The 23213-nt window shown below is 39.1% G+C and overlaps 1 protein-coding gene across 5 annotated transcripts in view; it reads left to right on the plus strand.

Annotated features, from left to right (window-relative positions):
• The window catches only part of not (non-stop), a 239444-nt gene that overhangs the window by 59115 nt on the left and 157116 nt on the right, over positions 1-23213 (plus strand). For all 5 annotated transcript variants that reach the window (XR_010860538.2, XM_067149840.2, XM_067149841.2 and 2 more), the window contains one exon: positions 18118-18391. Coding sequence is in view for 4 of the 5 variants with exons in the window: in XM_067149840.2 (XP_067005941.1) it covers positions 18118-18391 (274 nt within the window). In the remaining variant the exon portion in view is untranslated. The remainder of the gene's footprint in view (positions 1-18117; positions 18392-23213) is intronic.

The following is a 23213-nucleotide window of genomic DNA, read 5'->3' on the forward strand; positions in this document are numbered from 1 at the left end:
GAAGTGAGGAAGGATTTGAATTATTTATATGAGGACCTAGGGGAAGACCACCGGACAGATGGGATAAAGACATCCGTAAGATTACTGGGATCAATTGGCAGAACATTGCTCAAGACCGTTCCAGATGGAGAGACCTCATGAAACCCTACCTTGCTTCGGACTTAAAGAGGCCACATCGTAAAAACGATTGAATGTGGCTGATAGTCATAGTGATAGTAACATATATCTCAGAAACTGAAGATGTTACAGACGTTAAAATTGGTACTTGAAATCTCCTTTAAAAAATAATGAACACACTTTTTTTTGGAAAATCCACTTAAGGGGGTGAAATAATAAAAAAAGTGGGTGAATTTTTAAAATGAGTTTCTTCTTCTTCTACCGCTTTTCCCCACACCTGTGGGGTCGCGGGTGCGAACTGTGTCGCAAGTGTGGATTTGACCCTGTTTCACGGCAGGATGCCCTTACTGACGCCAATCCTATGTTTAGGGATGTAATTACTGGTGCATGTTCCTGTTGTGGTTGGTAAAGTGGTGTGTTAAGTGAATATGAAGAGGAGAGTGTTGGGACAAACGCAAACAACCTGTCCCTGAGCCAGTAGAATTAATCACACACGATTTAATTCCCCGACTCGGCCCAGAATCGAATCCGGAACCCTGTGAACTGAAGGCCTCAGTGCTGACCACTCAGCCAAGAAGTGGGGCAGTTTTTAAAATGAGAACATCTCCATTATATCTCATAAACTTAATGTGTTGCAGACGTGAAAATTGGTATGTGGAATCTCCTTTAGGAATAAAGAAATCCCTTTCTTTTTTTTTCGACTTAAAAGAGGACTGTTTCTCACGTTTAGAGTTCCATGTCGCATGTTCCAGATTTAGCTCTGCCAGTAGCATGGTCATTTTAACCTCAAAAGGCAATGCCACAAACATGGTTTACAAAGAGGTTCTGGGGTACCGGTAAGTGAAGTGCAGTTTTTTGGCTAGTTTTTATACTTTAGTAGGGATTTTCAGATAATGTCTTAGTGCAGTACCGAGGAACAATTAATTTTTATCAACTTACGAAATCCTCGCGAGCGAAGCCGTGGGTAACAGCTAGTATACAGTATTTAGCTTTGTACTTGGGCATCCCCAGTGAATAGCACATATAAATAAGATTGTGTGTGGAGATACTAGGAACTGAAATTTGTCCATGCTTGGTGGTCTCCTGGGGATTATTTTTCACTAAATAGTCAAAGAGTGAGTTGAGTTGTTGTTGTTACATGTGTAAACATGATTAGATGTGTCTAATGGTAAGATGGTCATGTCCATTAAAATGAGCAGTGTGGATTCAGTTTATGTCAGTAGTCAGAGTCAGGAAGTTCTTATTAAAATCACTGAGGATTTTGATATGTTCATAAGCTGGTGTAAGTTCAGTTCATTTTGTTCATTTTGAGATCAGTGTATTTCTTGACTTAGGTGGCTTATAAACTGCTACTGTTAACACTTTTTGGTGGTTGATAATTGCCTCAAAAAACATATTTTTGGTATGTAGGGGGACTTCAGCAGAAGATTTAAAATTTCTTTTGCTCTTAATGTCTCTGCAGAATGCTGCAATGTTTGCCTGTGTGGTCTTGCCTGTGTAAAGTACTGTAATTCATCTGTACGTCCTAGGGTACTGAAATTGTGAGTCAACCAGCTTTTGCTTAGACCGATTAAATGCATATACATACATAATCATTATAGACTGTTATGCCTTTCAGCGTTCAGTCTGCAAGCCTCTGTGAATTTACTAAACATCGCCACAATCCTCGATTTGCAACTAGTGTTGTGGTCTCGTGCATCATGCATTAAATGCATATTCATATTATTAATTATGGAACGACTTTGTGAAAGTGGCTTAACAGTTATTGGCAATTCATATGGCAACATTTCAGGGTTCTGAAAGTGCTACAAAGCACCTTTCAATAGGTGGGCTCATATCAGGGTGGGGGAGTGGCTGGTGAAAGTGAAAGAGGGTTGTTGTCTTGGAACACACTGGAATCTGTGACATACAGGAATTTGTCATCTGCTTTATGTACGGCACGACTATACGTCCTTCAACTAGCCATACTCTCTGTTTAGGAGCTGTTTTCCGAACTGGTCGGCGATTCAGATATTAGTAAGTTAGTGCTTTTGAGAAGTTTTATCACTATCTACACACACTGCCACGATCTTTGAACCCAAGAAATTTTATACTGATCAGTGTAGTTTTTCCGTCGCTACTATATCAGTTGCTATTATTTTCTGCTCTCTCAGCCTGTGACAGTGGTCACTGTCTCCTGAGAGATCTCTAGTTGTAGCTTCTCTTTGATGAAGTCCATAACTTTTTGGAAGTTACTAGGTTTGCTTTCATACAGAGTTATTCTTTGATTTATCTTCTTAAACATAATTTTTGAATGGTAGTATCAACAAGAATACTACACAGATAGTTTAAATACAAAAGTTTGTAGGTAGATAGGGTTGTTCTTGCTGTTTTCACAGGATATAAGGGAGTGTGTAACTGTTAGGCCCTTCAGTCTGTCAAAACTAAGTGAGGAAAAATAAAATTAGAAAATACCTAAAAAGGAAACATTTTATAACAGATTATACCTTGTGTTCTAGAAAAAGATTTTAGAAACTTACCAGTAAACAAGCCAGCCGGTGCGACACTAAGGATGGAGCATTGCACTCTGTTACGATCTCCGCTTATACTACGTATGTTCCCTACCTTGCATGCTGCTTTTTCTCCGATCATGTCGTTGCTGCTCCACTTATTCAACTACTCCGCTCACCTGTGGTCTGGCTACTCCATTCATCATGTGACTCTGATGTCATCCTCTCCACGCTTCGCCTTCTCCGTCGTGTGTGTGCTGGTGCTTACCTATTGCACACGTGATAATGGCGCTTCTGAAACTTGCTGGCTTTCAGCCTCTGAGTCTGCCTTCGTCTTGGAGTGGTGGAGCACCAAAATAACTGTGCTATGTTGTATAATGTCACTTCCATCTGGACTGTTATTTCTTCAAGTAATTTGGTGAGCAAGACTTATCATTATGTTGTTATCAGGACATTAAATTTTCTATTGGGCCATCTGCCACAGCTGAACTTTTCTTCCGCTGGCTTAAAATTGTATTTTCAAATCACATATGCAAGACTGCAAAAAAACCTTTCAATCCCGAACTGCACTACGGACAATGTAAAAATTGTAATTTCATCATCCGCCTCCTAGGACGTATGCTACTTTGTATTATAAATATCATAACAACAGATCCCGCAGCATAGACACACCCGGCGAAGAAAATCCTTTCCCCAGTTCGATCCTTACCCCACTTCCCCTTTCCCTTCCTTTCGCATTTCTTTTCTTTCAGGTTTTGCTCCTTTTTTTATTCAGCTTTATATGTTCTTAATTTTAAGCTTTGTATTTGGTCATACGGTTTTTTGGATACATTTCTTATAATCCTTATTGTAAATGTGGCACATTTTTCTTATCTTCTCAGGTTTCCTCTATATAATTCACTATCTATCAAACTTTCGTCTTCGATTTATTATCTTGTTGCAAAATGTGTCATTATTTATTAGTTTATTGGTAAATGTATCTTATTTATATTGTTAATGGTTTTCTCTTGTTCCTATATTCTTTCATTTCTTGGCCTAGCTCCTTCTTACTGCATGTTTCCATCCTTCAATTATTATTATCTGTGCCTCTTTTTCTACGACCTTTTTGCTTAAGCTATACATATTTACTAATTCTGTACTATATTATATCAGTATCATATGTACATTACCACTACTGCCGTGCATTACAGTTGTCTAACTATTGATAATCCCACGCCACCAACTGTATGGTACCAGAGCTATGCAACAACTCCTAGTTGGCCTAGTGAGAAAGCACATTTTCACTCCGATGGACTGCTGTAGCAGTGGGGGGGAGAGCTATTCCAAGTTCGGTGGACTGCTATAGCATTCGTGTGGGAGCGAGTGGATGCGCACTGTTAAGTATGTAGTGTTTAAGTGCAGTGTGCATTTGTGATGCAAAGAGACTAACTTCGCACAAGTAATAGCTGTAGCAAGGTATGTTAGTCTGAATGGTGAAATTTATGAAGAGAAATGGTCTTGTTGGTCACGAAAAGAAGTCTTGCCAAACTATATCAATAAAAACTAATTAACTATTACTATGGAAATGGAACGATGGTTGTGGCAATGTTGTCTCAATGTTATTGGTTTTATGTCCCACTTAAATAATTTTTTGTGTTTTGGAGATGCCAAGTTGCTGGAATTTTTGGTCCTGTAGGATTCATGTACATGCCTGTAAATACTTCAAATACCATCAGACTTAGTCAGGATCGAACCTATCAACTTGAATTCAAAAGACCAGTGCTCTACCGTTTGAGCTAATTGTTTTAAGAGGGATCAGTGCATGGGAATCATCCCATTGTAATAATACCATATATACACAAATAACTCCTGCATCCTAATTTTAGTAGAGGAAATTTTGAAGGAAACAAATGTTTTTTTGTATTTTTGTGTAACTTTGTTAAAGATTTACATTGACTGAGCAAATGTCATAGGATAGCAGAGCACTGATGCGCAGGTGTGTTGTCTGCGCACCACACGCCCCCTGTGCCAGCGGCAGTTGTATAAGAGACCTTGTGAGCAGTGGCTGTGCATGTGAGAGGTGTAACATGGAACGTCGTTGTGAGCTGACACCGTTCGAAAGGGGTATGGTGGTCGGTGCCCGACTGATGGGAAGTGCGATTTCGGAAGTGGTGCAGGAATTCGGCTTCACACGATCAACTGTGTCCAGGGTGTATCGTGAATGGTTGAATGCGGGTGTCACCGTCCATAACAGACGAAAGACTGGCTGTCCACCCTCCCTCGATGACTGTGATCGGAGACATCTGAGATGGATTGTCAATAGTGACAGACAGGCAACCGTGCAACAAATCACAGCTCAATTCAACACAGGCCATGCTAGACACGTCTCCCAGTGGACAATCCGTAGGAACATGGGTTCTATGGGGTATGGGAGCCGGCGCCGAACACGGGTCCCACTGTTAACCCAACGTCATCGGGCACAACGACGCGCATTTGTCGCCAGTCACCAGGGATGGACACTGTAACAATGGTGTAACGTGATATGGTCGGACGAATCACGATTTCAACTGCACCATTCCGATGGGAGGCACCGTGTATGGCGCATACCACATGAAGCAATGGATCCCGCCTGCCTCGAAGGTGTGATCCAGGGCGCTGGTGTGTCTGTTATGGTCTGGGGTGCATTTTCCTGGTATGGAATGGGCCCCCTAGTTGTTCTGGAAGAAACTTTGAATGGTACACGGTATGTTGAGATGCTCAGAGACCATCTCCACGCATTTTTGGCCTTCCAGCTCCCAGACAGTTCTGCGGTGTTTCAAGATGATAACGTGCTGCCACATCGCTCCCACGTCACCTGGGAATGGTTCCAGGAACATGCAGCAGAGGTTCAACGACGCCATGGCCACCCAGGAGCCTCGATATGAACCCTATCGTGCATATCTGGGATGTCCTGGAACACAGGCTCCGTGCCATGGATCCTGCACCCACGAACAGACCAGCATTGGCAGCCGCTCTGCAGGCAATTTGGTGTCAGCTGCGTCCAGAGGACTACCAGGGACTTGTCGACTCACTTCCACGGCGTCTCACTGCAGTTCGCAGGGCCAGAGGAGGCCCCACACGCTATTAGGTGACTATCCCATGACATTTGCTAAGTCAGTGTATATTGAAAGCCATAAAATGTAGCAGTTCATCGCATCATATCCATGGCTGAATGGTCAGCGAAGAGGTCTTTATTTCAGAGGATCCTGGGTTCAATTCACGGCTCAGTACGGGATTTTAATCATGTATGGTAATTCTTTTGGCTTGTTGACTGGGTTTTTGTGTTTGTCCCAGCAATCTCCTCTTTATATATGCACTACCTTAGAAACACGCAATAGTGAATTCTTCTCCACATAGGATTGGCATATGTTCCATATTTTGGCAAAGGAATAATCTTTGGTCTAAGGAAGAAGTAAATTTGATTTATGTAATTATCTATTTTATATTTCTTTTTACAAGACGTTCTGCATGCATCCTAGATTCTAGTTTATATCATAAAGAATGGGAGGAAAAGTAAATTACTACCTTAATGAAAATCAGTTAGTTTTCTTCGGAGTGTGAGCATGAGAGATGCTATCGGCTTCTTGAGAATCGTTGCAAAATGCACAATTGATAGAAAAAGAACCTTGGGTACATATGTTTCACTGATCAAGAGAAAGCCTTCGATAGAGTATCATAGCATAAACTGTTCATTCTACTCCACAAGATAAGTGTGGAAGACCAGTTTATCTCTCTCGTTTGGGATTTGTACCATGTTCAACAGGCTCTAATATCCCTAAAGAATGGCCATTTCGAACCTTGAACCCATCAGGGAAGGTGTAAGGCAGGGATGTCCCCTCTCACCAGTACTATTCAGTGTTTTGGAGAGCTGATAATGGAAGAAGCACTAGAAGGATCAAATCTATACATACAAAAATGAACGTTGGTTTGTCTGTCTTGAATGGACTTGAAAACTACAGGACTGATTTCGCTGAAATGTTCACAGTTTGTTTTTATTACTCCTGGGGGGGGGGGGGGGGGGGGTAGGAAGTGGTTTGAACGAAATCCGATGGGTAGTTATTTTATGATGAGTATTTTTATGTCATTAATTTTATTGCTAAGCCGCACCAGGATTAGGTTGACTTGCTGGACAGATTGTGCTGGGCGACAGCAGCTTACGCTATATCATCATCATTGGAGAACTGTTACATTCATTTAGAACAGTAACCCTAACCATAATATTAATGAAATAAATGAAAAATCTAATGCAGTGAAACCTCAAAATGCGAGTAACTTGGTCTACGAGTGTTTTGCGAGATGAGCAAACATCTTAAATAAATTGTAACTTGATAAGCGAGTGAGGTTCCGCAATACGAACGTCACATGTGCCTACTTTTCCCCCTACCCTGTGCCTTTGTTGAATGGATGAACGTGGTCTTTGGTCCTGTAGTGAAGAAATACTTTTCAGAAAATAATCTGCCGCTCAAAGTCTTGCTGGTTATGGACAATGCTCCTGCTCATCCTCCAGGCCTTGAGGACGACTTACTGGAGGAATTCAAGTTCGTTAAGGGTAAGTTCCTTCCTCTCAAAACTACTCCAGCCTATGGATCAGCAAGCCATTTCAAACTTCAAAAAGCTATACACCAAAGCACTATTTCAGCGATGCTTCGAAGTGACCGAAGGAAGAAACCTTACCCTCCGTGAGTTTGGGAGAAATCATTTCCCCATTGTGAACTGCCTGTCGATCATCGATAAAGCCGGGGATGTAGTCACCAAGAGAACGCTTGCTTCCGCTTGGGGAGAGCTGTGGCCTGACTGTGTTCTTGGACGTAACTGTGAGAGGATTGTTGGTGATAATGGGCCGCCGATTGTTGATGAAATTGTGTCCTTAGGGAAGACTATGGGGCTGGAGGTGAAAGATGTGGACATTCAAGAGCTGGTATTAGAACATAGCCAGGAACTGACCACCAACAAACTGATGGACCTACATCACGAACAGCAGGAGGAGGTTATGGAGATCTCGTCTGGGGAAAAGTCAGTGGAATCTCTCACTTCAACTGAGATTCAGGAGAAGTGCAAAATGTGGGAAAGAGTGCAATATTTTGTAGAGAAGCACCATCCGAATAAGGCTGTAGCAGTGCGAACGATGAATTGGTTCAATGGCACATTTTCGTGAAATCCTAAAAAGAGGCAAAAGCAACAATCATTGGACAGGTTCCTCGTTAAAGTTGCACGAAAAGAAAACAATTCCAGTGAGCCAGCAGATAGGAGTGATTCCGTTTGTGAAATTTGTGCTATACAGTAACTCTTTGCATGTCATCTCCCGTCTCCCTCACACCAACAATGATTCTATGGTAAGGTAAAGTGTACTTCAATTAGTTTTACGTTATATTTTGTTTTAGAAATGGTATGCGAATAAATATTTTTGTGTTGTGAACGAATCATCCGCGTTTCAATTGTTTCTTATGGGAAAACTTGCTTTGATATACGAGCGCTTTGGATTACAAGCATTTTGCAAGAATGAATTATGCTCGCAATCCAAGGTTTCACTGTATTCTGTTTGATATAATCATTCCTATATACACAAAGTATAAACGGAAAAAAGACAATCAGTTCAAACCTACCTACCCGCCCCTCCTCACACATCCCTCCTCCAATCCCTGCCATCATAAGCTATACTCCTGCTCCCTCTCGACAATCAGTCTGGTGTTGGTGTCCGTACCAGGTGCACGCAACACGAAGAACATAGGGGTTGAGTCTCATATAGCTATATATTAATCTTGATCTTTCTGGCTTCCTTTTTTTTCTCAGTTATTTACTTCAAATTATTTTCTTTTCAGACATTCACTTCAAACCAGATTAAACAATAGATCACTACATCTGATGAAAAGGAATACCTATTCAAGTTATGAATGTTCCCCTTCAAGCTACATACAAGTCATTACCCATATTACTATTGAACAAACACAAATTATGAATCAAGTTGCTTATCTATACAGATAGGGATGCCAACTCCCAGATCAACTCAGGAACATTTGGTTGCTGTAGGAGTGACGGCATAGTTCGGCATTAACCACAGCAGTTTTGATGTGTCATGTGGTTTCAAGTTTGGATGTGTTATTCGGACTTCATCAATGTTTTAAATTAAGATTGTAAATTGTGATATGCCGGATTGTTTAATTTATTATTGGTTATATGTGTACATATGTCCTCCAATTGGAGCGTGGCTGAAGATTACCCAATATATTTGGGGTTGAAACTAGTCCCAGTTTTATAAGACATTATACAAGCTAATGGTACTGAATAGGTGGACCCTTCTCTACCCTTTTGGTAGTGATCAATTGTCAATATGGACCATAATGAAATTTATAACTTATGATTATATCATCATAGTCCAGTAAGAAATGCTGTACATAGGGGGATGGGAACATACCGCCATGTTTTATAAAGTACCTTTCTGGCTAGGGGGTTCATGACCATGCCTGTTATTTGGAAATAGCAATCCAACATGCTGTGATCGAGATGTACTTTCTTGTCATATGACCAACTTTGATAGGCCTGCCTTGTTTGAAGAATGTAGCTGTGTATTAGATGTGAAAAAATATTTTAGCAACTGTGAAAACTGTAGAATATTAACAGTGGAATGACATGAGTTATCACCCACACCTAACGAAGAGCAACTGGGGATTCCCAACCAGCAAAGGCGAGTCTATATTATATATAGATATAAATGTCATTGTATGTATGTATGTGTGTTTCACATCTCCTCCTAAACCACTGGAGCAATTTCGACCAAACTTGGTACACTTATCACTTATGGTTTAGTATCAGAAGACAAACCGCGCAGGGGTAAGACACCCCAGGCAACCTTAGGCGAGGGGTGGGGGTGAGATACAAATATAATCGAAAATAGTGTTGAATCCATACTTTTCGGGGTCACTGAGATGAATAGTGACATTCTGGATTTTAAAAGTCTAAATTCAGTCCCATTTGTGGTAAAAGGGGTGTGAGATATAAATATAATTGAAAATAGTGTCAAATCAATAGTTTTCGTGGTTGCTGAGAAGCATAGTGACACTCAGGATTTTTTAAAAGTTCAAGTTCAGCCTCCTTTGTGGTAGGGGGTGAGGGGGGAGTGAGATATAAAAATAATAAAAAATAATATCCAATCCATAGTTTTAGAGATCACTGAGATGAATAGTGACACTTTTGAATTTTTAAAGTCCGAGTTCAACCTCCTTTGGCATAGGAGTTGAGAAAAGGTAAAAAATAAATTGTCCAAAATGATGGAGATAATGGATGTAAGTTTGTTCCAGCGTAGCTATTGACCAAAATTGATATAAGTATGACGTGCTATTTGGAAAAGGTACTGTGGGGGTTAAGACACTCCTAGAACCACTAGGGGAGTGGATGAAATATATATAATATACAGTATAATTAGAAATGACCAATAATAGCGTCAAATCAGTAGTTCTCAGGACTACTGGAGTGGTTTCATCCAAAATTGGCACACTTACGACTTACCATCAGGAGATAAACCGCGCGGGGATATGACAACTTTAGCACTGCAAGAGTAGGTGTTGGAGGTGGTCTGATATAAAAATAATAAAAATTAGTATTGAATCTGTAGTTTTTGGGGTCGCTGAATTGAATAGCTACAATCTGGATGTCGCTAAAGTCCAAATCGAGCCCCAATCGGCATGGGGTTTGAGAAGGGGTCGAAAAGAAATGTCCAAAATGACTGAGATTATGGATGTACGTATGTATGTTCCAACACAGCTCTCAACCAAAGTTGTTATACATGTCTTACTATACGGAATAGTTCTATGAGGGTAAGACATCCCTAGCACCAGTAAGGGAGGGGATGGTATGTAAAAATAAACTACAGCGACCCAAATTCAAGTTGAATCAATAGTTTTTGACGTCGTTGAGATGAACTGTGACTCTCTGGGTGCTGTTTAAGTCCAGATTCAGTCTCAGTCAGAATGGGGGTTGAGAAAGGCTGAAAAAGGATGTACAGAATTACTGAGATTATGGATTTATGTTTGTATGTTCCAGCATTTCTCAACCAAACATGGTGCGTATAAGACTTACTATTTGTAAAAATATGCTCTGGGGGTAAATGAAATGAAATGGCATATGGCTTTTAGTGCCGGGATGTGTCCGAGGACTTAGGCTCGCCAGGTGCAGGTCTTTTGATTTGTTGCTCATAGGCGACCTGCGTGTCGTGATGAGGATGAAATGATGATGAAGATGACAGATACACCCAGTCCCCGTGCCAGGAGAATTAACCAATTATGGTTAAAATTCCCGACGCTGCCGGGAATCGAACCCGGGACCCCTGTGACCAAAGGCCAGCACGCTAACCATTTAGTGCTCTGCGGGTAAGACACCCCTTAGCAATCCTAGGGGTGGGGGTGACATAAAAATAATCAAAAAGGACTGATAATAATGTAAAATTCATAGTTTTTTTGGGTTGCTGAGATAAACGGTGGCACTCCGCATGCTGTTTAAGTGCAGTTTCACACCTTACAGCATGGGGGTGAGAAGTGGTGAAGAAAAATGTCAAAGACCAATATTATGGATGTATGTGTTCAGTTTGCAGAACAGCTTCCACTCAAGCATGGTACACATTCGACCTACTATCAGGAAAATAGATACTGTGCGGTAAGAAACTCTTAGCACCCCTTAGGGAAGGGATGATGTGTGAAAATAATCGAAAGCGGCCAATATTAGTGTCAAATTCATAGTTTACGAGGATGCTCAGATGAATGCTGACACTGCGGATGCCGTTTTAGTCAATATTCAGCCCCATCACCAAGGAGGTTGAGAAGTGATAAAGAAGAAAATGTCCAAAGTGGTCAAGTTGTGTTTTGAATCCACAGTTTTTGGGTCGAAAGGCTGATTGTGACAGTCTAAATGACAGTTTAAATAGTGTACATAGTACAACCTGTGTCTGAAAAGTTCGGTGAATGGTCTCATGAAATAAAGACAACGTAAGTTACACACAAAACTCCTTTACTGGTCTTCAAAGTAATCTCCGTTAGCTACAACACACTTTTGACATCGACTGTAAAGGTGCTGATAGCTGGCAGCAAACGCTTCTTTTGGAATCTCCCGGAGAACCCTTGTCGCACGTTGTTGGATATCTGCTACACTGTCGAACCGGTGGCCTTTCAGGGCTAATTTAAGATGGGGGAACAAAAGAAAAATCTGCCGGCACCAAATCTCGAGAATACGAGGGTGTGGAATAACAGTCACCTTCCTTTCCATCTCGAAAGCATGTAAACCAGTCAAAAACTCACTTTTTACTCACTGCTTGAGCGTGGTAAACTTGCACTAAAATTGCTTGTGTTTCCGTTGCCGTTTTGCCTAGGTGGAAGCAAAACTTCATGTTAACACGTTGCTCCGTTTTGCACTCCATTGTGCAATGTCACGAGTCCCCACAATGACTTTGTGCGATGTGTTGCAGTGTTCAACTCCATTTAAATGTGTTGAGTTGACCGGTAGGAGGCACTTGGTGTCATGTCTCGCAATGCGTATGCACGAGCGCATCGTCCGAACTAGCACAGTCTACAACCTAGGCGACCATTCACGAAACTTTTCAGACACAGGTTGTATCTATAGCGATATGGGAAAATACATATAGTTATCACTTTTTTTTTTTTTTTTTTTTTTTGAAAGGATCAAATACTTCCCAGTCAATTTGAGCTTCAACAAGGACAAAACTTTACTCGAAAATTAAATAATCTTAAACGTGAAATCAGACACATCTAAATAAATCTAAGTGTAAATAACAGGTCATAAAATATTAATCAACATCTCAATAAGGAAATTTATAAATATTCACTTCACACATAATTAACAGGTAATACAAATCTTAAAGTTAAAAATTTTAAAACTATTCGGGCATCGCCAGGTACTACAGCTTGTATGGGTGCAAATGTAAATTGGAACATTGATCAGGATAATAAAGTTTGCATATGACCAGTCCTTACTAGCAGATAGTGCATCTCCATTACAATCAATGATTTCTAGAATTGTACCCACCGTAGAAAGTTACGGAATGAAGATAAACACTACAAAGACCAAATGTATGGTCATATCACAATCACCAAAACAACTCCACTTAATGATTCACAATACAAGGTCAAACAAGTCCAAACGTTTACCTGTCTCAGCCATAAAATAATTGAGGATGGAGTATGATAAAGAGCCGTATTGCTCAAGCTAAGATCACGTTTATGCAATACATTCAGTCTATCTCTTCGTATAAGGATCCTACAAGCATTTGTTTGGACTGTTCTATTGTATGGCTCAGAAACGTGGACGATGAACAAAAGTTGTGTAAAATATTTTGAGGCCTTCAAAATGTGGTGTTTCCACAGGATCGTTGAAGTTTCATGGATAGAAAAGGTGACAAATACCTACGTACTGCACAGAGTAAATCAGAGGAGATCTCTGATACAAATGATTGATCTGCACGATGGACGCGGAAGTTGTCGTCCATAAATTTGAATTCTTCCCCGAAATACTGATGAAACTGTTTAATGATGAGCTGAAGAATATTATCCCTGTATTGGGGAGTCGTTGAGTGTGCCCTGGATGGACAACGATGGCATCTGATGCCCCCACATGATGTCACCCCACATATAACCACTTCACAGACTTTCAACGAAATGGGTCTTGTGATAGCTGAGGCTATACGCAAGTTTGTTTGCATGTTTAGACAGTTCAAGGGACAAGGTGTTTCGCATCATGTCATTGTAGATCAAGGAGGAATGTGTGTATGGCATACATATGTGATGCATAACTTTTTGGATGTGTGTTAGATGAAACGTTTAGTGACTGACCAAAAATAATGCCATGATCGAGGAGCCTGCTTTAGATTGACATAATTTCGTTTCTGGGCTGAGTAGCTCGAAAGTTGGAGCACAGGCCTTCTGAACTCAAGTTCAGGGCTTCGATCCTAGTAGAGTCTGGTGTTACTTGAAGGGACTTTAATACATCAGCCTCATGTTGATAGATTTACTGACATGTAGAAGAACACCTCCAGGACAAAATTCAGTCTGTTCAGCATCTCAGAAAAAACCAAGTACTAGTTTGTGGGACATAAAACCTATAACATCATTATCATTATTAACAGTTAACATATCATTTATGTAGCAAGTCTGTAGATGAAAGTACTACCAGATATAGATATCATGAATAGAACATAGCTTATTTTCTAAGAAAGCTTCTTTGATGCATAAGGTCACTCAGAATTGAATATTACAGGTTATATTTCATACAAGTTCCTTTTTCACACCAGAGACTTCAGGGTTCAATTGCCAGACTTAGTTCCTCACTTTCCTTCCTCTGCGATGGAGGGTGTGGTAGCCAAGTGGCATAGTCACTGGCTTCTCACCAAGGTGGCTGCAATTCATATTATACAATTCATCATCACTGGATTGTGTACCAAAAGTCTGAGTTCAATTCCAAACCTCTCTGCAGTGCTCATAGGGAGTGAGGGCATATGGAACTCTTGATGCTGATTTATTCATCGGTTGAGGATGTAGGCATTAAGTAGACTCCTTGGGTGTTACCGACAGGAGTAAGCTGTAGTTCCAGTATAAATGGTCCTTCATTGGAAATGATAAATTTGCCAGCTAACTCATTTTTGGTTGCCAATGTTTCACCCCATTGTACCAATTTGGGCTCATCAGTTGGTAACTAGCACCTTAGATGCATGGCTAATGTGTGTATGGTGGAGGCTACTTTGTAGGCTACTTGCAGCCACAGACTGTGCCAGTGCACTATGAGAGACTTGGTCTCTCTTACAAAAATTGATGCCTGGTAGGCCATCATATGATACAGATATTGATGTTGAGTATAAATACTGTAAGTTGACATTATTATTATTATTATTATTATTATTATTATTATTATTATTATTATTATTATTCTTGTTTTCGAATAGGTCTACTATGGACCACGTTAAGCATCATTCATTTACGGTTCTTCCTCTTTCGATCGGCCCAGTACTTCTTCATCCTTTTGGAGTGGGCTTCTTTACGTTCTCGTGACCAGTTGTTGCCGGTCCGTTTTTTGCTACTTTGATCTTGGAATCCCTTAATTTTGTTGATGATTTTTCTGTATTCCTGTCTGTTGTATACTGCCTGCTGTGATATATTATTTTCCTCCATATCCTCCTTGACCCCTTTAAGCCAGCTAGTTTGTGTCTTCCTGTTCTCCATGTATTCCAGAATTCGCTTGGCTGTTCTCTCTGGTGGCATTCTTTTAATGTGTCCGTAGAAGCAGAGTCTTCTCTTCTTGAAGGATGTTGTGATTTTTTCGGTCCTTTTGTATAGTTCCTCATTTGGTCGCAGTCTAAATTCTTGACCCACTTTCCTGGGCCCTAGTATCTTCCTCAAGATCTTCCTTTCTGTCTTTTCAATGTTTTCTAGTAAGCCCTTCCTGTTCAGTGGAATACATTCGATCGCATATAGACTTTCTGGTTTGATGACAGTGTTGTAATGTCTGATTTTTGCAGTGAATGAAACTGATTTTTTATTGTAGACATTTCGACATAACTGGTATGCTGCTTCCATCTTTCTTGCCCTTTCCTGTAATGCTATTCCTGGTAGTCCTGTTGGGGTTATCCATTCCCCTAGATATTTAAACTTGTGTACTCTTTTAATTGTTCCATATTTGGTGACAATATTTTATGTCGGATCCTTTTTGTCCTGAATCATTAGTTCCGTCTTTTCGAAGGATATCTGAAGTCCCGTCTTTACAGCAGTCTCTTGAAGTGTTTCAATTTGTACCTTGGCTGTTTCAGTGTCTTCTGCCAGTATTGCCATATCATCTGCGAATGCTAGACAGTCAATTTTGATTCCAGATCTTCCCAGTGATATTCCATTTTTCACCCCTAATTCCATCAGTCTCTTCCTCCACTCTCTGACCACTTTTTCAAGTATAACATTAAACAGAAGTGGTGACATCCCGTCCCCTTGTCGGACACCTGTTTCGATCTTGAATGGTTTTGACAACATACCCATAAACTTAACCTGTGATGTAGTGTCAGTGATGGTTTCTTTGATTAAATTTCTAGTTTTTTTATCTATCCCAAACTCTTCTAATGTGCTTATCAAGGTTGCTCTGTCGACTGAATCATAGGCTTTCTTAAAATCCACAAATACAATCACTAGATTTTTGGCTGTGAGTGCACGTAGTTGTATTATGGAGATTAGGTTGAAAATTTGCTCGCTGCATGATCTCCCTTTCCGGAATCCTGCCTGGTATTCACCAAGTTCTTTTTCTATTATCCCTTCAGTCCTGTTTTGTAGTGCCTTGGATAGAATTTTAGAGGCAACTGGTGGCAATGATATTCCTCTGTAATTGTTAACGTTTGTTCTGTCTCCTTTTTTGTGCAGCGGGTGTATTAATGATGTCTTCCATTCCTTTGGGATGCTCTCCGTCTGCCAAATCTCCTCAAACAGTGCTTCTAGCTGAGTCACTAAGTGTTCTCTGGCATATTTCAATAACTCTGCAACTATTGAATCTTCACCTGACGTCTTATTGTTCTTCAGTCCTGTTATTATTCCCCTGATTTCTTCTTTATTAGGTGGTTCTGAGTCCGGTGTCTGGTTCTTGGGTTTCTCAAACATTAGAGTTTCCTCTGGTTTTTTACAGTTCAGTAGTTTCTGGAAATAATTTGCAAGGTGTTGGCAATTCTGTTCATTTCCAGTGATTAGATTTCCTTCGTCATCTTTGAAGCATAGGGTTGGCGGTTTGTATCTTGTTAAGTTCCTCCTGAATGTCTGGTAGAAATTACGTGTATTGTTTTTCACGAAATCTTCTTCTAGTTTCTTTAGTTGCTGTGTGTCATAATGTTTTCGTTCACCTCTTATGGTTTTAGCTGTTGTTTTCCTTTGTGCTTTGAATGACTCCCAGTCTTCTGGTTTTATGTCCCACAAACTAGTACTTGGTTTCTTCTGAGATGCTGAACAGACTGAATTTTGTCCTGGAGGTGTTCTTCTACATGTCAGTAAATCTATCAACATGAGGCTGATGTATTATTATTATTATTATTATTATTATTATTATTATTATTATTATTAATTATTTATTATTATTATTATTATTATTATTATTATTATTATTATTATTATTATTATTATTATTATTATTATTATTATTATTATTATTATTATTATTATTTGCATATGGATGAGTTACCCAGAAAATTTATAATTTTCAATAAAGGACCATTTATATTATAATTACGAATGTATTCATTCAGGACAAATATTTCAGGTTCTCTATGGGAATCAATATCAGGAGTAGACTATGCGCCGACACACATGCGGACACATACTCTTGAGGCAAGGAGTAACTTTCTCCATGACCAAAGAGTTGCTTACAGATAAAAGAAGGTTGCAAGGATTCGAAGTGCTTGGGCATTAGAACACGCGCATACAATTCACCTTTAACAACAAATGGGATTTTGCAGTCGTTTGACAATGCTTAGAGTACCAGATTTTGTAACGAAGGGTATCTTTTCCCTCTCCTTAACTGTCCTTATCTATCATGTGACAACCATTTGAAATGAAGGGCATAAAGAGTCTCTCTTCTCGCCAACTAACTATAATATCTGGTTGAATAACCCTGGTCCAAGTTCAGATGTGCTTACAGTGCTAGTTTTAGAAGAAAGATCTTGGACCAGAAGGTGAACTAGTAGTACAAGATGAGGAGGAAGACTGCACTTAGTTGCTGCTGTAAACTGGACACTGTCAGATGTTGCTTATCAGTGACCATCAGTTTTGCACAGTAGATGTTTCTCTGTGTGTTCTGACAAGAAGTAAACCACTTTGTTGCAATATTTCAGAGGACTATAGTTAGTATACCAGTTTTCATGATACATTGGACATCTCAAAATTATGGTGTACCAGGTGAGTTGGCCGTGAGGTTAGGGGCGCGCAGCTGTGAGCTCTCATCTGGGAAATAGTGGGTTCGAACCCCACTGTCGGCAGCCCTGAAGATGGTTTCCCATTTTCACACCAGGCAAATGCTGGGGCTGTACCTTAATTAAGGCCATGGCCGCTTCCTTCCCATTCCTAGGCCTTTCCTGTCCCATCATCGCCATAAGACCTAACTGTGTCAGTGCGATGTATAGCAAATAGCAAAAAATTATGGTGTAGTTTTAAGTATTATAATTATATATCAATAATGTATATCTTCATTATTGTCATTGGTTGGTGTTGAGCATAGATGAGTAGACAAATTAATTTGTTTTTTATGCATATTGTTAGTTATGTAAACATTTCATTGTTACATGTATGAGACGTTTTGTGTTACTAAATTGTATTTTGTACCTTTTTCAGAGTAATGGCTAATAACACTTGATGGATGTGATTTTACTTTAGTGGCAAACCATACAGTTAAAAACAAAAGGCAGTATAAAATAACTCAACATTATGTGTGATATTTATCATATACTTTGTAATATTCTCTTTTTTATTATAATTTACAGTGGAGTATCAACTACGATAGACCCATTCTGGGACATCTCTTTGGATCTTGGGACTGCAGCCATTCCTCAGTCTACAGATTCAAATGACCAGGGTCAGACTCATCCTCCTGAACAGGAACCTACATCGCTGGTGGACTGCCTGGAGAGATTTACTCGAGCCGAACACCTAGGATCTAGTGCAAAAATCAAGTGCAACAATTGTCAAAGCTATCAAGAATCCACTAAACAGCTTACTATGAAGACCCTTCCAGTAGTTGCAAGCTTCCACCTTAAGGTTTGCACTTCTTTATTTATGAAAATTGGTTGATTGTTTTATGTTCCTGGTATTTAATCTGGACTCTGCGTGATGTGTATGAATTGTTTTTGATGATGATGATGATGATGATGATAATTTGAATGAATTGAAATATTAGATTTCTCTATGCAAAGCCGTTAAGGTCCTTGTATCTGTACATTGATTCTAGCAGAATCTTCAGGGAGTTGTTAATTCCAGGTGTAAGAATGAGCATTTAAACAGTTGTAAAGTTAAATTCCTTTGGTTGCATGTTACAAGAAAACTTTCTGGCATATTTTAACTAATCTTCATAATTAGTTGTAATTTACCTATTCAGGAAGGGCTAGTAGGATACATATTATTTAAAAATCATGCAATGGACTGGATACTGAGATATGTAGTGGAAACCTGGACACTGATGGATAGACATGAGAGTAAAATTTTTAATAAGTATGATAGGAAAGACAAGGAAGAATTAAAAGGTAGGAGAGTAAAGTTTTTAAGAAGTGTGATAAAGACAAGGAAGGACAGAGAAAGAAATGAGGATGTCAGAATGGAAATTAGAAGAAGAGCCGAGGAGGAACAGCAGTGGTTATTGGATAGAAGAAGAGGAAATGTTCCATTTACCTCCTGACCCTGCTGGAGCTCAGAAAGGGATGATGATCATGATGTTGTGTGACCATATGGCAACTAATGAGTTTCTAGTTACATTTTGGCCGGGCTGAGTGGCTCAGACGGTTAAGGCGCTGGCCTTCTAACTCCAACTTGGCAGGTTCGATCCTGGCTCAGTCCAGTGGTATTTGAAGGTGCTCAAATACGACAGCCTTGTGTCGGTAGATTTACCGGCACGTAAAAGAACTCCTGCGGGACTGAATTCCGGCACTTCGGCATCTCCAAAGACCGTAAAAGCAATTAGTGGGACGTAAAACAAATAACATTATTATTATTATTATTATTATTATTATTATTATTATTATTATTATTATTATTATTATTATTATTATTATTATTATTATTATTATTATTATTATTATAGTTATATTTTGTGTGTCCATGTTTGTTTTATGTTCCATCAATCTTAAACAAACTAAAAACATATTTCCTGAAAGAGAAATAATTCAATCCCAAGCAAATGAACTGGCTTAGGTATGGTTGATAGGAATCTAATTTTAAAATATATTTTCTCTGTCAGCAGTGGACTGTGGGAATAAATTCCAGTGGCCAGTCAGGAAGCATGTGATTGGTGATGCTCCCCAGATGATAACATATCCACTTCTTTTTGAGAGCGTAACAATCACAGTGATGAGCACACACTTTGATGTTTATCATAAGTTTTGGTCTCTCATACTTACAGTAAAACTAAAATGTTCTGCAATCTCTTGATGCAGCAGGAATTTTCTAATAAATGATTATATTTTTATTTTACCATGTAATATAATACTTTTTCTTCAGCAGTTTTTCTGCCCATTGACTGTGGCCCTGCGAACTCCATTTGATTTAGTTGTGGGCCATGTCTTTGTAGTTTTTATGCTCTTCCTAGTATGGAGTATATTGTTTGCATAGGTCATCCCTTGTATGATTTCCAGTACGTATCAGTCAGTTGTCAACTGTGAACTCTAAGAAGGGTGACCACCCACAGTCTCATTTTGGCCCACAAATAGTTTCCTCGTTGACTGCAACTTATGGTTATCTTCTTAAATCTATTTCATCAATGGTTTTGATAATCTATAATAATCTGTTACCTCAGTTAGGGAATTTACCACCTGGTTATATTATGATCTTCTTGTTGGCCTTTTTCCAATTGTTTTAGTTTGGCATTACTTTTTGATTTGGCTCTGTTTTACACCCTTATTGATACCAACCCTCTGTTGTGATGTGTTTTATGTATAGATAATCTCGATTTAATCTTTCAGAAGAGAACTCTTTGTGTGATGTAAGTTATATCGTTAGTAAAAGGTTAATTTAAACTCTATTTTCTTAACGTTTTTCAGGGATTAAAGCTTGAAGCTATAATAGATGTTGATGGATTGTACAGTGACTTTTTACTCGTCTTCAAAACAAAAGAGCATTGTTGTGAAGTACAAAAGTAGTGAAGAGTTGTACTTAAGAAAATTATCATTGATTCACTTACCGAGGGAAACCAAATACTGTAATAGCAGCTTAGCAATAATAATTATTTTCAGGTGCCATTGACAGATGCCTCTGTAGAGTGAACTTCCAGTCTGGAAGTTGTCATTTCGGTCTGGTCATTTCGGTTGTTAGTTATGGTTATTTTGATAATTGTGATATGCCATATGGTAAATACAGTAGAACCTCATTAGGATATTTCTGCAGGGTACAAGAAAAGAGAACCTTTTAAGCAAGAAAACATACTACAATATTGAATACACAAATAAAAACTATCCAACAGTGATATGGAAACACTTGATAGGTTATTTTTTACATGAGTACATTTTATGTCTTTGTATATGTAAGTAAAGTGAAAGCTATATCTGCAGTTTTTAAAGATGAGAGGAGAGTATTCAAAGATGTAAAAAACATGAGAACAAATACAACAACCTTCTTCACTGGAGCTTATAAAATGATAGTGTATTGAAGGTGTGAAAAACACCAGACAATAAATATGAAAACATTTACAGAATAAAAGAACGTATTATTGCAGATTACACTTTTTCTACAACAATGTTAGTTGAAGCCTTATATTTCATACCAGTGGGTTATTGAACATTGTTTTCTGGTCATATTCTTTGACCATGAATTATCCTGAAGTTACACTCAGCCATGTGTTTAATGTAAGTTATGTCTTTAGTAAAGGATGTTAATTTCAACTCGATGTGCTTAAAATGTTCAGGGATTAAAGTTTGAAACTAAAATAGATGTTGATGGCTTGTGTGTAATTTTTGATCGACTTGGGTCAAAACTCGAAGGTGCGAGCTGAGCTACCTCTGTGCACTTACCGATGTGGATGCCAGTCCACCTACTGAAAGATTTTAATTTTGTCTTTAGTAAGCAATGTCATGATTCTTTTCCATATTCATAACTAGGCTATCACAAGGTGAATGTCCACCTCCTTAGCGTAACAGTTAGCACTATTAGTTGCCGTCCTTCGGGGCCCGGGTTCAATTTCCAGTACTGCAAGAGATTTAAGGACGGCAGGAGGGCTGGTATGTGGTTGAAATGGCACATGCAGCTCGTCTCCATCAAAGTTGTGCCTGAAAAGAGCTGTACCACCTTGGGATGAGGACACGAGTTTATTTTACAATGCAGATATACACCACGTTAGTTGACATAAAAAAATTACGTTCCTAATCCATAGGTAGGCTGTCACACAACAAATATTCGCTACCTTTCATTGTACCACTCAACACTGAATAAATTTCTAACTTCTGAATGAATTTTTAACAGGCTCACTGGGTTATTCAGCAATCTTGCTGCTAACCGGCAAACAAAATTGAACTTTTCTGATGCTAGTGGCTTGCTTCTGAAGGGGCAACTTGCCCTGTCAAGTTCGGGAGTTCGAGTCCTTTTCCCGTTATCGTGCAACTTTATCGCCGGCCTGTTTCCTGTGGCGAGGGCTCTCATCTGTGTTGGCAATTACGTTCCTTTCACAAGGGATGACAAAGACCATTTTCAGGGTTATGAAACATGTGATTATACTAAGCAGTATTGGCAAAAATTTGCAACTTGATAACCAAGGTATTTTTATATAGATTTAATATGGTGGGAATCGGTACTTCAAATTTACGGCATGTTAAATGAGGAAACTTGTTAATGAGGAATGCAGTAACAAGGTTTCACTATAAATTGTTGTCAGATCTCAAGCAGTATTTTATGGACACACTTAATGCGGAGCTTCAAGTGAAAACAAACTTTAATATGACATGTAAAGACTTTTCCAGTATTGTACTCAATGATAAAAGATATTTCACGCATGTAGAAAGTTACAAAAGATTCAATTTAAACAGAACTGATGGTTAAGAAGGTGATGAGTTGAATGAGATTATGGGCTCCCTGAAGTTTATTTATGTGATTCATTTTCTTAGCTTTATTCTTTCTGTACTTTATGATGAATAGTTTCGTGTTTCTTCAATAGCTGGCATTATTTTGTGGTTTTGGGGCTCTTTTTTAGTGGTTTATGCATAAGTATTTGGTATTTGCATTGACATTTGATTTACATTTATTACTGTTATGTTAGTAATGGGGGTTATGCTGATCTATACAATCTCTATGGTGAAAGTACATGTGCATGTGTACAAAATGTAACCTAGTATATTATATGAAACCAATAGGAAAACAGAGAATCTGTCAAATTAACTTAGGGCCTTGATGTAGAATCAGTCTAAGTTGTGTGAAAAGTACTCAGCACAGGGGTATTTATGGCTCTGGAAATACGCAACACTTAGTTAAAAGTCAATCAGTCGAAATGTAACATTATTAATATCAGGAATGGTGCTCTTACAAAAGGTTCTCTCACCTTACTGTATGGAGATTCCATTGTATTCTTGTTAAGTATCATGTATCTGTGTCAGGTATCATTAGAGCTGTCTGAGAAGTTAATTTACAACAGGGGCTCCAAATTATTGGACCATGAGGGCCACGTATCAGGGTTTGAGTCTCAGTGAGGGCCAGTCAGGACATTTTATCAGAAATAGAAGGCTGTAAACCGAGCGTGTTGGTCATGCGGTTAGCGGTGCGCGGCTGTAAGCTTGTATTCAGGAGATAGTGGGTTCAAACCCCACTGTTGGCAGCTCTGAAATGGTTTTCCGTGGATTCCTAATTTTACATCCTTCCCACTCCTAGCCCCTTTTCTATCCCATAATCG

This window comes from Anabrus simplex, chromosome 6, assembly GCF_040414725.1.
Source record: "Anabrus simplex isolate iqAnaSimp1 chromosome 6, ASM4041472v1, whole genome shotgun sequence".
NCBI classification, from domain to species: Eukaryota; Metazoa; Arthropoda; class Insecta; order Orthoptera; family Tettigoniidae; genus Anabrus; species Anabrus simplex.